The 14,782-nt window shown below is 39.4% G+C and overlaps 1 protein-coding gene across 1 annotated transcript; it reads left to right on the top strand.

The window, feature by feature from the left end:
* Positions 1 to 635: 635 nt before the first annotated feature.
* LOC308084498 (uncharacterized protein) lies at positions 636 to 7,982 on the top strand (the record flags this gene model as incomplete). The annotated part of the gene is made up of 9 exons (XM_080427163.1): positions 636 to 642; positions 2,396 to 2,480; positions 2,862 to 2,964; positions 3,815 to 4,082; positions 4,689 to 4,779; positions 5,368 to 6,358; positions 6,490 to 6,645; positions 6,989 to 7,081; positions 7,492 to 7,982. The coding sequence occupies 9 exons, from the start codon at positions 636 to 638 to the stop codon at positions 7,810 to 7,812; spliced, it is 2,115 nt and encodes a 704-aa protein (XP_080283289.1). The 3' UTR covers positions 7,813 to 7,982.
* Positions 7,983 to 14,782: the final 6,800 nt, after the last annotated feature.

Below are 14,782 nucleotides of genomic sequence, written 5' to 3' on the forward strand. Positions count from 1 at the left end.
TGAGTCTGCTCTCAGAGTGTCTTTTAACAGATCAAACAGCACATTTAAATTTTGCTTTGCTGTGAGTTTCTTCTCCTCAAACAATGAACCTTGTCTAGGCCTACCAGTTTAGTATTATCTATTTATTATTTATATTTTAGATCACTTACCAAGAGCTAGTAACAATTAATTGCACTGTGGTTTAAGTATGGTTTACTTATAATTCGTATTTTAGAACACTTTATATTGATCAGTAATGTCACTCTGGCTGGGCGTGCCTTAATGTGAGCATGCGCAGATTGCACACTGCACACATTTTGAAACAAGTTGCAATCAGCAGAGGAGCAGCACCTGGGTTGTAATTTGTTTGGAAGAAGGAAGCAACACGTTTTGTTTTCTACAATTAAAGACATTATTTCGTCGATAAGGTAAGTTATCTAGTGTGAATTTGTGTATCTGACTGCTGCCATTATGTTAGTGAACATTTGCCAAACGTTACGTCAATATTGATGACTGGTTTCGACTGGAAATGTTTTTTCCACCACATGAAAACTTAGCCTACTTAAACCTGAAATAGCGTTGGCACTTTCTCCATTACAACCAGTACATCTACATAAACGTTCAGATTTCAAATATAAAGTGCTGACCACACGGCCATGGATGGTACAATTTGAATCGAGTGGGTCTAAGTACCCGTATCTTCAGTTTTGTTCAATAAAAAGCATTTTAATCCGATCGCCGGCAATTTTCTCATAGAGAGATAATGTATCAGAGTGAAATACACCTCCCAACCGATAGGGTCGCGTAGTTGAAAGCATTTGATGACAATTCGGACAAAATGGCCACCAATCGGATTAAAATGCTTTTTATTTAACAATACGGATTAAACGGGTACTTAGACCCGCTCGATTCAACTTGTTACATCCATGGCCGCGGGGTAAGCACTTTATATTTTATAATCTGTACGTTTATGAAGACGTATGCGTTTAGATGGAGAAAGTGCAAACACCAGGTTGAACCATGGCTAAGACATGATGCTTCGGCGGACCTCGCACGTCCAACAAATATTGGAGTTGCAAGCTCTCAACGCGTCGCATCCACAACGCGTTGTGACCTTGTAGATCTGCCATTTTCGGCGTGCGACACGCCGTAGGGCGAGATATAAATGAGGCTTTGCATCCACTGTGTAGATGCGTCGCTAAACGAGGCTTGTTGTTGGGGTTAAAACAGCGTTTGCAATGCAACTACACTAACGTTGGTGTAGGCTATCCTACACAAGATAACATGCCTTATAGACGCTTTGTGGACACATTTGAAATGGAAATCCATGTTATGTTGCAGGGTTGTGTTGGTGTGTAATTCATTGTTTCTTTAACCATTGGCATGGTGTTAATAGGTCAATAGTGTGGCAGAAATACCCTGTCTTCTGTGTATTTCGTGTAGACAATAAACAGAACAGTGGTTCTCCAACATTTTCATCTTAAGGCCCTCTTAATAGATATGTTTGGATACAGACCCCCATCTGAACCAGGGACCCCCGAAAGTTTGTGTTAATTTTCTTCCAAATAATTCCAAGATTTTTCAAAATTCCTCAAAAATGGCAGATCTACAAGCTCACAAGCTTGTAGGACAGTTATTTCTGAATATTAGGGTTAATGTGGTCAAACTGATTGTGATGCTATATTGTTTTTTTTGCTGGTGCCCCTCTGGAACCCCTTCAAGGACCCTGGGGGTCCCTGGGCCCCACTTTGAGTACCACTGACATAGCAGACATGTTGTTTTTGCCACTATGTATTGTTGATGTACTTGCATTAGAACATGAGATATAGGTTGAATATCCATGTTGAATGTTTTCCATCATTATCTATTTCCCCCCCATGTTGAAAACAGGGTTAGGGTTAAAGGAGGAGTTCACCCCAAAAATGACTTATTTTCTATCAATTGCACACCCTATGAAGCCTTGAATCCATGGATTCTTTTTTGTTTTTGTCGTATTCCTAAGCTAATAATTTGATTCCCGTCTCCTACCGGCTAATGTATCCGGTAGGAGACACAAAGTAGATTATTTGTGTCTCCTACCGGAAATACACACGGTCATCAAATTATTGTCTTAGGAATGCCACAAAAACAAAAATAAATCCATGAAATCAAGGCTTCATGGGGTGTGTAATTGATAGAAAATAAGTAATTTTTTGGGTGAACTCCTTTAAGGCTATTGTTGTCAGCTCATGGTGCCTTGGGTTAAGCCTGTCACAATTATAATAATATAAATCGCACAAACTGTTGTCACACAATGGGTGTGTTTATCAAAGAGCACTACTGCTTGCATACTCTCTTATAAGCACAGACTCTTAGTGATTTTTTAAAATCTTCTAATTTTACAATTGTTTATATAATGTTTTTTTTTCCTGTGTAGACCCAATCCTTCGATCTAATCTCTCCACACCTGGTGTGGAGAATTTAGGGTGGGATTCCTCAAGAGGAAGAACTGCACACTTCAGGTGGGGGTTTCATTTAAAATAATGGTTAAATAAACAATAATTAACAGTAACTATGTTTCTTAGATGTTAGACTGTTTTTACCCAGGTGCTGAGGTTATGAGTTGGGTCCCTCGGATTCTTTCCTGCTTTCTTCACTGTCCTCTGGTCATAGAGATGCTGAAGGGCAGAGCACTGCACCCCACAGAGCTTAGACACCAAGGCGGTTACCCTCCGCACAACTTTGGGGTTTCACATAATGCTATCTGGGTGGTTTTCTATCAGCTGACATGAAAAGCATTCTCTGGCAGGGTCAGCCTGTGACAGAGCACTTGGTGTTCAGATAAAACTTGTATTCTCACCATGTGACATTGGTGTAAAATGACTCCTCTGTGTTTTGTATAGGTGCGCAGTTGGAGTCAGCCTGGGCCCTGAACAGGATCACCTCAGCTACCTTCCTGCCAACAGGCACTGCCCATCATCTGACTACAAGGACATCCAGGAACAGGTTGGCACCTTTTAACCCACGAGTTACAGAGCAACATGGGTTTAGTCGGGAATTAACAGTCCAATTGAACTATCAGGGCGATATATGAAAATATGCTTTAGAGGAATGTGACATTGTAACCATATAAGGAGATCCCAATGCAGCTAAAATTGGCTTACAGGAGGTCCGCCCGGGACCTCATGTTACCATGAATCAGCCATAACCGCACAAATTAGTCAGCTGCATACACCTCTAGTGTAATAGTGTCCATCACCTTACAGCCTGGGTTGTACTGCATACAGCACTAGTGCTGTATGCAGTACAACCCAGGATGTAAGGTGATGGACACTTTATTACACTAGAGGTGTATGCAGCTGACTAATTTGTTTGCTGATTCCATGATGACACATTTAGGTTAGACAACACTCCATAATTGGGCGTAGCTGCATTGGGAACTCCTTATATGGTTATGGCTGATTCATGCTTACATGAGAGGTCCCGGGCGGACCTCCTGTAAGCCAATTTTAACCCATTCGATCCGGGGACGCATCTCTGTCATTTTAGATTTCTTTGGCTATTCAAAATTAGCAGATATACAAGCTCATAGCGCGGCACTCAGTGCCACGCTATGAGCCCGGTCTTAAAGGGTTAAGACAACATGGGTAAATGTGGTTGCCTCATTGATCCATTTTTGACAAGATGTCCTGCGCTGGAAAATAGCAGACTGGGGCGACACGTTGTGAGCTTGTAGGTCTGCTGTTTTTCGACATGCGACACCGTTATGAGATGAAGTATCACTATCGATCAGGCTTTAAGTGTTGGATGATAATTGCAAGTTTTTCTTTTTCTTCAACTTGACAGATATTTGTAGAGTGATGCAATGAGCGGTTCGTTCAGTCCCACTGCGGCTAGTCCCAACCTGCCTCTGAGGAAGCCCTCCACCACCGCTCCAGTCACCCCGGTCTGCGGTTCGTTCAGTCCCACAGCGGCTAGTCCCAACCTGCCTCTGAGGAAGCCCTCCACCACCGCTCCAGTCACCCCGGTCTGCGGTTCGTTCAGTCCCACTGCGGCTAGTCCCAACCTGCCTCTGAGGAAGCCCTCCACCACCGCTCCAGTTACCCCGGTCTTTTCTAGAACAGGTATCTACAGCTGCATCAATCCATTATTTTCTTAGAGATTATTCTATTGATAACTTTTTGGATTCATCGAATAATTGAGGTGGTGATCATCCCGAGATCCCCGTGATTGATTTTTTTTTACATTCACTTATACAGACCAGGGGTCACGCTAGGATTTTAATCTTCTGGTCCTAATGTCCGGAATGATTCAAATTTATCGGACATCTGATAAAAATAAAGGTCATCATTTTTTGTTATGCATTAATGACAAGCAGGTGCGTAAATACAGCCCATCACTTAGGCCTACAGCATGGATTGAGCTATTTGAACATGAACGAGTAATATACACATTTTATATAGCAGGGTCATCTTGCACAAATACATTAATTACCTACATTACCATTTGCGCATGCTGCGTGCATAATGGTTTCTCAATACTCAATTGCGTTTGAACACATTTTCTAATCAAAGGGCACTGCAAAAGAAAGGGCATTTCAGATGAATCCTCCATAACGTGGCTCAGCTGACCTGTTAAAGCAACAAATTATAGACCACTACTCACAGGTTATACTGTAATAAATGATAGACCACTACTCTCTTATGTATGTTTTACTATATGTCTCTCAGGACCTGTTGGTCTTCCTCCCAGAGCCCTGCTGGGAAATGGTCCCAATGACCCCAAAGGAGGAGCCCTGCTGTCTGCCACCGGAGAGCCAAAGTATGAACTCGCATCAAAATCACATTATCAAACTCACACGTTATCAAACTTTGTCATGTCAGGGACCCCCAAATGTACTATATGTATTTGGCCCCGTCTGAAAATATATATTGTGCCAGGGACCTCCAGAAGAGAAGTCATTTCTCTGATGAGAGCATCTTATATAAGATTATCCTGCAGTGTGTGATGCTACCAGATTTAAAAACCGTTAAAGTACCAAAAGTATGTACGCTGTGGGCGCTGGGGGGTGTGTTCTCTCCTCCGCGTCATCAGTGCCCATACCCTGGGTGGGGTTGGTGAAAGGGCCTTTCTGTGTGGAGTTTGCATGTTCTCCCCGTGTTCCCTAGGGTAGGTACCCTCACAAAAACATGCAGTAATCCTGGTCAGTATACTGCATTTACGTGCGTACGAGTTGTGCACCAGTGGGGCAGGGTCTCTCACAGTCACACAGCTGTCTGAGCTGAATGATGTTTTCCCCTTATCCTCCTATCAAGTGAAAGGAAATGTGTATGTGACACTAAAGCGTTACATATCATGTTGAATGAGTATATGGAAAGGACACTAAATATATGTTTATTCACTCTGTAGGACCATGGACACCTATAAATTGAGAATCATCATAAATGAACATGACATAAGGAAAGTGACACTGAATAGAAAACCAGAAACGCTTGAAGAGCTGAAGATAAAAGTAACAGAAAAATGCCAGCTGCAGGATGACTTCAAACTTCAGTACGAAGACACTGAATTCCATAATTCCCCCTTCAGCAACCTTGATGACATAGAAGACCTGCCAGATGGAAAAGCTACTGTGAAGGTCATTCCATTGACACTGAACCTGGTGCCCATTGTTGACACTCAACCTGGTGCCTCAGGAGATATCGAGATTCCGTCCACTTCATCCGTTGTTGAGATTCCCTCCACATCATCTTCAGCAACAACAAGACCAGATCATTGGCCAGATGTTTTTGACATTCCAATGTTCCCAGTTGAGGTGGAACACCAACTAAGACAGGCTAATGCTGTGTATCTAAAAGACCAAAAATGCCTCAATCCAAGCTGGCAAATGAAGTATGAAATAAAGAAAAAGCTTTCTGAAGAGATGTTCAAATATTTGGCGTATCCAAAAGAACACCATGTCCATGCTGTGGCTTTAGCTCTCATACGCAAGCATCCCTGCCTGACAGAACCAGGCTCCACAGATGGATGTTCTTCCTGGACAACTAATTTGTACTACAAAATGGGAAACTACCGCAATAAACTGAGAAAATCAGGGTGTTTTTTGGAGGTTGCTATAAATGGAGGGAGAAGAGGTGCCACTGCAGCAAGAGGCCTCAAAAGACCGAAAAGGAATGAGGCAAATTACCTACCGGATCTCCCTGACGGGAAGGATGAAGCTACGCTAGAGCAGCAGAGAAAGCACCTAGTGGAAGAAATGAAAAAACGGAACCCCAGTGCAAGTGGCATTGCTGTAATGATGGACCAGACCTTTGCACTGCGTAGACGGGAGATTGTGGTGGACGAACCTCCAGTGACAACGATGAAGGAGCGGTGGCCAGCTCTTTTTAGAGAGAGACAAGTAAGTACTGTTATTCATAGGCTTTTTGGTTATACCCTATAATAACATGCATGTAATTTTAGGCTTGCACCATACACACTTTCAAATGTATTTAGTCACTGTATTTTGTTCTGTGGTTTGTTGTGTTGTAGGTTTATGCTGAGTTTAACAGGATCACCACCACTCACCTAGAGACGGACTTCTTTGATGCTCTGGATCGTTACACACCACAATTGGTCACTATCTTAAAGTCCAAGAAAGGTGCCATTAGAGAGAAATTGTCCGGAATTGTGCAGAAAATTGATGGGGTAAGTCTACAACATGCTGCTTATATTTGTATTTATCATGACCCAGTTTATGTACAACCTATAACCCCAAATAGTACTTGTATAGCTTCCTGGCTGTATGAGTGTTTTAGTGTTGGCGATTTATAATACATCAAGTGTTACATCAAGTGTTGATATTGCTAACTATTGATTGTTGTTGATAACTAAATGCTGTGGATTGTACTATTTAAATCACACCTCCAATCAGTAACTGTTCTATGCACTATAAAGCATAAATTGTGGTGACATGTGTCTCATGCTGTAACTGTACTGTAACTTTTGAGGGTCAGATTTTGAACTTTATTTGTTTATTATCCACTTATAGAAACCAGACGTGACAGCGCTGCGTACACTTGTTCTCCGAGGCCTCCCTCTTCTGCTTGGAGAGGACCCCAGCAGTTTCTACAACACTGCCGTGGTAAGTTACATCTTAAAGGTCCAGTGAAATTACATTTTCGTTAATTATATTTTATGAATTTTCAGTCTGAAACGGCCTCGCAACCAATCGGAAGGTTCCATCCCTTCAGGCTATAGCACAGTGGAATCTCACTCACATGGTGTGCAGTGTTGGTGTTTATAGCCTGCAAGTGCACGCTGCTCAAGGGAGAGAGAGATGGCCACTATGCAGAATGTTTGTTACCAAGTTGCTTATTTCTAACCTAAAATATTTTCATAGATAACACATTTTACTGTGCTGATTAAGTTTACAGTGAGTAATACACGTCAAAAAACAGTAGGCCTACCAATGTTGATAAAACTTCTAAATGCAGATGTGTGTGAAGTGATCTACATTTCCCTGTTGTAATGTTTTTGTTTGGTTCTATACAGGATTGTGACATCGAAGACGCCTGGACAGAGGTATCGGTCGGATTGCTGACTGTGAGCAGTGAAGATTCACCTCCCTCAGATGGTATCGACCTTAAGCCAGTGTCAACAGCCGTCATCCTCGAAGGAGGTATTGTCATGGATAATCTCCAGAACCTCCCTCAAGCACTGTGCCTGCTGTTTGGCCTGACATATGCACTAAATTTGAACTACCCTAATGATATGAAGAACACTTTGAACTTCATTCAAAGAGTGATGCTTGGCTTGGGAAAGGAAAAACTACCCCCCAAACTGCAAAGTCTTAAAAACCTCCTGTCATTTTAGAAAGATTGTATAGTGGGTCACTGGTAGGCAGGTTGTCCTCAGCCCTCCTTTGAGACAGTAGACTAAAATGCATGCATTTTATTTTTCTCATGCATGAGAAAATGTTGTAGTGATAGGAGTTCTAAATGAAGCCACTTTTATTCATTTTAAGTACTTTAGAGCTGCAAATTCTCAAGACTTAGAATGTAATACCATTAAGTAAAAGTAAGGCACTTTTTTGAAATTGCCAAGTGTTCACATGTTCATGTGTGAAATAATGTTCTCTTTCAAACTGTTATGGGGCTGTCCACACTAAGCATAGCACTTCTGTCAATCATATCGTTGTAGAATTATTTAGTTTAAATACAGTGCAGACATGATCATTTCAGTTGGCAGTTGTTCATGTCTTCCAGAGTTCCAGCAAATCACTCATATTGTCATCATCAACACAGATACTGTTCGTCTTTAGTTGTGTTGAACAGGAGGAGAAGGATGGAGGGGCTACTAGGCTACATTTGCAGTAGCAACACATAAATATGTGAGGAATTAATTGGCATAATGACTTTGTGGACGAAAAGAGGTTCACAATCATTGGCTACTCTAAATTCTATAAAATAAAATAAATTAAAAATGTGTATATATAGTGCTTGGTGTGGATGGCCCGTTAGGCTTTATTAATTAAGCCATTTGTATTACTAGAGCACTTGTCAGTTTGTCAGACCGTTGGTTTGGTCTGCAAAGTTAGTACAGTATTAAATGTTCAGATTTTGTTATATTAAAGGTATAGTTCACCCCAAAAAAATGTTTTTCCTATTGATTAGTCACCCTATGGAGACTTGATTTTTTTTGTCTCATTCCTAAGCCAATAATTCGATGACCAGCGGACCTGTAGGCAGCGGTTTCGGTAGGAGATGCAAAGGAGACTCTTTGTGTCTCCTACCGGACATCAAATTATTGGCTTAGGAATGCGACAAAAAATAGCATGAATTCAAGTCTCCATGGGGTGACTAATCGATAGAAATTTTTCATTTTGGGGTGAACTATCCCTTTAAAGGTCGGGATTTGATTTTTGATTTCCACAATTGTCAGCTTTTATTTAGAAATTGTAAAAAAAAAACATATGTTAGTGATAGGTGTTCTGAACAAAGCCACTTTTATTCCTTTTAAGCACTCTTGAGCTGCAAATTCTTATACTTATAGAATTATATCATTTTTTATACAATTTATTTCTGTAAAATGCCTTTACTGTACATTTTAAATTGGATGCTGCTGTTTGAGCTCATGTGACAAATTGTTGATTGTTCATATTATTGTCAAGGAATAAACCTACGGTATTCCAAATGTGTTGTCTGTCTAAATGGGATCATGCAAACTTTTAATTTTCATTAATGTAATGGATGAGTAAATGATCAAGGGAACTTTACTAAATAATGATCAAGTGAACTTTACTTGATAATGATCAGGTAACCTTTACCACATAAATGATCAAGTAACCTTTACTAAATAATGATCAAGTAACCTTTACCAAGTCAATGATCAAGTAACCTTTACCAAGTCAATGATCAAGTAACCTTTACCAAGTCAATGATCAAGTAACCTTGACTAGTAAATGATCAAGTAACCTTGACTAGTAAATGATCAAGTAACCTTTACCAGTAAATGATCAAGTAACCTTTACTAGTAAATGATCAAGTAACCTTTACCAAGTAAATAATCAAGTAACCTTTACCAGTAAATGATCAAGTAACCTTGACTAGTAAATGATCAAGTAACCTTTACCAAGTAAATAATCAAGTAACCTTTACCAGTAAATGATCAAGTAACCTTTACCAAGTCAATGATCAAGTAACCTTTACCAGTAAATGATCAAGTAACCTTGACTAGTAAATGATCAAGTAAACTTGACTAGCTGGAACCGATTTCCCAACTTTTTTCTAGTAAGGTTAACTTATTGGATTTTACAGTGTAGTGATGTGATGTAATGTCTCTCCCCTCTGAAAAGGGGAGAGACTTTTAATTTTAATTTTAAAATTAAAAGTTGGTAACACTGGTTGATGGCATCTTGGATAGCATCAGTTCTTGGTACTTGTTTTAGAGCTGGTATATACAGTAGAGACATCTTATTGGGGCCTGTATAATGCTCAATCTCTCTTATCAGCTAGACAAAGTTTCCCCGCTTCGAGGTACGAGGACGGGGGTAGTTTTTGTGATATGACCCCAGTACCAGGAGTGGCTCCTCCAGTGAAGAGGATATCTGCTAGATTCTGCACAAACTGACTGGCTATGGCATGATTCGTGTGGTGACCATTGGCTGTGAAGACCACAAGATCAACATTATCCAACTGTGTATAGTCCCAAATTGTAGGATTTCAGTGACAGAAGTAATAATACAGGTTCTGAGATACATGCTTATAAGTAAGCCTTGCCGAGCCCTGAGGCCCATAGGGCAGGAGCCTGTTTCCTTAGCGTAAGGCAGCTTGATGTACAAGCACATCCCCTGGACATGACGCTAGTATGTCGCAGGGACTTACCCCAATCGAACCATCGATGCTGAGTGCCAATCAGGGAGGCACTGGGTCCCATTAATAGAGTCTTTGGTATGACCCGGCCGGGGATCGAACCCCGACCTCCCAGTCTCACGGCGGACACTCTAACCACTGAGCTGGGCTGGTGCTTATAGTGGAGTTTTACAGCAAGACCCAGAGTTGTTCATTTATTATAAATTAAATATATATTTTAAAATGTTTTTCAATTCATTTTATTTTTCATTTAAAACATTTAAAAACAACAATCCTGATAAATCTTTGATAAATAATAGTAAGTCTCAACATTCACACATCAGAATCTCTGTATTCTGAAATGCAGGTCCAATATAGGCATACAATTAACCTCAGAATTCAACAACATTGTCAAATACTGTATACAGAAATGTGTTCCTGTGATGCTTCAATTTAAAGCTATATATTTTTTGAATTGGAATAAGGTATTGTCTATTAGGGCCTACTTTAAGAGGTGATAAACACTATAAAGATACCATTCAGCAAGGTCTGTCATATCAAAACTTAATCTAGGGATGTATAGGGTTTGCCCACCCAGATGGTACCAGTATGTGAAATTTGGGGTCTTGACCCAAGGACTAATGTAATCGGCTTCTCAGCGATCTGTTGCTTTGGTCTGAATGAGTGTAAAAAGCTGACCCCGCCCATGGTCCCGCCCCGTTCCTGTTGATTGACAGACTGCGATGTCAAACCATTATCCTGTTAGAAACCATTATTATGAAAAGACAGCATGAAATACAAAAACCCATTAAATTAAATACCAAGATGAAATAAATAAAAGTCACGATGAAATTAATAAAAAAATGCAATTAAATGAAAAAAAAATGCAATAAAATATATATATATATTTTTTTTTTATTTATATCATTGTATTTTTTATTTATTTCATTGCGTGTTTTATATATTTCATTGTGGTATTTGGTCTAACATTTTTGGACCAATGTACCTTATGAAATAGCTAAAAGTGGCATCATGTAATAAAAAGTCACAATGAAATAAATATAAAACGTAATAAAATAAAAAAACATTACAGAATAAATAAACACATTTATTTATTTAATTGTATTTTTTATTTATTTAATTGTATTTTTATTTATATCATTGTGTTTTTTATCTAATTCATTGTGGATGTTATTAATTTCATTGCGATATTAATTTAAAATTTTTTGGACCTATGGACTTGATTGAATAGCTAAAAGTGGCATCATGTAATATATAAGTATAATATAATATATATATAATATAAGTCACAATGAAATAAATATAAAACGCAATAGAATAAATATAAAACGCAATAAAATAAAAAACATTACAGAAAAAATTGTATTTTTTATTTATTTAATTGTATTTTTTATCTATTTAATTGTATTTTGTATTTATATCATTGTGTTTTTTATTTATATCATTGTGGTATTAATGCACGCGCGCGCAGCGCATGCGGACCCCTCGCGCGCGCGGGTTCTTTTTTTTCTCCAGTTTTTGGTTTCTTTATTTTGGTTTTAGGGTTAGGATTAGGAGTTAGGTTAGGGTTATGTTATCTAATTCATATTTTTGCCTGATTTTACCAATTTATTATCACAAAAAACAATTTCTGCCTAATAAAATATTCAAACAAAATGGGTTTATACTAATGTATTTTGTGGATTATATTAGACAACAACTAGACCGTTTCTCAAATACTAATCATTGTTTATTATAACAAACAACAACTGGAGTGTTTTTCAAAACATCACATTGTTACAGATCGCCATAGAATAAAGTAGCCTACAGTAGCCTACTGAGAGAGAGAGAAAGCGAGTGAGTGAGTCAGCGAGAGAGAGGGGGGGAGACTCACCAGATCTGTATGATAAGCCATGCTGCACATTATGGTAGACACTGGTTACCTCCGCTGCGGTGACTTTATCTGTGTTGCTGTCTTTTTGTGTTGAAAAATAGCTTGTCAAGCTAGTGTTGGCCTTTCTTTGCTGTACATTTTTCTTGTGAGCTTCACCGTCACCATGCCTCTTAATATCATTCTCTCCTCCATGGGTGATAGTGAAGTTCCGACGACAAATCGTACACTCTGCCTTGTTTGGGTCGTTTGACACAGATATCAACCATGTATATTTACTCTCCCAGTCTCTGTTATATGAGCAGAGCCTTTTTTTCTTAGCAGCAGTTTTCACTGTTTCCTCCATTTTCGCTTTGTATTTTTGCCGCGCATCGATGACACTAGTCCGCACTGTTGTACCTGTGTGTGCGTGAGCTGCCTGTCAGCTGTGACCTGTGGAGTGTGGACGCGGAGTCGCGGATCTTGTTGTTTTTTGGTCCACCCCCCACTCCCCCCCAACCAATGGCGTTCCACAAATACATACAGCATTGACCAATTACATTTATCCAAGAATAGTATTTCACAGATATAAGAGGGTATTGCAAGTTAAAGGTAGGGTAAGTGATATTTTTGGGTTAAAACAAAAAGTATTTTGTTAAAAGGTTAAAGCACTATATTGTGATAGTAATTATTGCTATAGAGTGTTTGTTCAGTAACAGGAGTCTCCCCGTCTCTCCAGCTCTTTAATAAACAGAAAATACATTTTCCGGTAGGTGTCAAAATCTCAGCCAATCAGGAGAGAGTACCCATTTTTAAGCTTCATTTTTATAGTGTTCCAGTTCCAATTTTGCCTGCCAATTGGAAGTGATGACACTAAGAAATGATTCTTAGTGTCATCACTTCCAATTTCACTTGTTTAATCTATATCCTGATTGAGTTCTCTATCCTGATTGGATAAAATTGGAAATGAAACTGAAACTGAAACGAAAATGCATGTTCTGTTTTATAAAGAGCTGGAGAGACAAGGAGACTCCTTTTACTGAACAAACCCTCTATAGCAGGGGTCTTCAACCTTTTCAGGCCAGGGACCCCCAAACTGATGGGGTGATGGAGCAGGGACCCCCTACCTCGTAGGGTAGGGGGGCCACCACATATATCGTATATTTATGTATAAAATTGTGTTTTATATGAAACAATGGTTGCCTGCTCCTATACAGGTTGTCCCAGTAGTAGCCATGGTTCACATGACTCTCGTCTGTCACAAGCGTCATGACGCTACTTCCTTTTTTTTTGTTGAAAATTTTACATTTACAACCAGTACATCTACATAAACGTTCAGATTTCAAATTTAAAGTGCTGGCCCCACGGCCACGGATGTTACAAGTTAAAGCGCAAGTTATCTTCCCTATTGTTCAATAAAAAGCTTTTTAATCCGTTCACCGGCCATTTTCTATTTTTTACATTTTTTGTAATAATATATCATGGTGCAATACACCTCCCAACCGATTTCGGTTTAAATGGCCTGCGATCGGATCAAAAAGCTTTTTATTGAACAATACGGAGGATACGGGTACTTAGACCAGTGCGCGGGGGGGGGGGGGGGGGTGGGGGGTGCGTGGGCAGCACTTTATATTTGAAATCTTTCGGCCTTAATGTTTATGTAGATGTGCTGGTTGTAAATGTAAAATTAAAATATGTCATGTTATGTTTAAAGACAAATTGACATTTTTGAATTTTTTTTTTTTTTTTTTTATATATGTTTAAAAACAACAACATTGTTTAATCAAACAACAATTTCACGGACCCCCTGCAGTACCTCCGCGGACCCCCTAGGGGTCGCGGACCCCCTGTTGAAGACCTCTGCTCTATAGCAATGAGTACTATCAGAATATAGAGCTATTTAACACTTATTTTAACCAAAGAAAATCACTTACCCTACCTTTAACTTAAACATTTAATGAACATTTTTTTTTTATATAAAATAAAAATATTTTTTTATTTTTTTCCCCCATAACTTTGATTTTCGGGACATTGCCCTGCTTGTGCGGGACGCGGGACAGAGGGTCCAATTTCGGGACTGTCCCGCGAATTTCGGGACGGGTGGTCACCCTAGGACCACCCCACAGGGTTTTCTAAATCTCACCTGCACAACCCAACATTATGCTGTTGTTACAAATTTGTTGCTTTTAAATGTGCAATTTTTTTTTTTTTAAATCATTTAAAAAAAAATTATTAAAAAAAAATTAAAATAGATTTTTTTTTTTTTTTTTTAAGCAGTTAGAGAAGTGAGGGAGCGCCGCTCCCCCGCGTCCCCCCTCCACTACACCCCCCCGCACATACAACAGTTAAAATGACACAGGGACCGCTCCAGCGCCAATTTACCGCAGTTAAGTTTACTCTGAGATGGTACAAATGGAACCAAATGGACCCTGTAAGCGTCCATCATTTGTTTCCATGCATCTTACCCTCTCGGAGTAACAGAAACATCCAAAACAGCTGTTTTAACATAAAAATGTAATATCGGAAAATACCATATCTGTATCGTTTTTTTCTTTTTTGGGGGGGGGGGGGGGGGGATATTGACAGTTACAGGAGTTCTTACTGTATGGCGTGTGTGATATGA

The sequence above is a fragment of the Gymnoscopelus braueri genome (assembly GCF_963280865.1).
Source record: "Gymnoscopelus braueri genome assembly, chromosome: 4".
NCBI lineage: Eukaryota > Metazoa > Chordata > Actinopteri > Myctophiformes > Myctophidae > Gymnoscopelus > Gymnoscopelus braueri.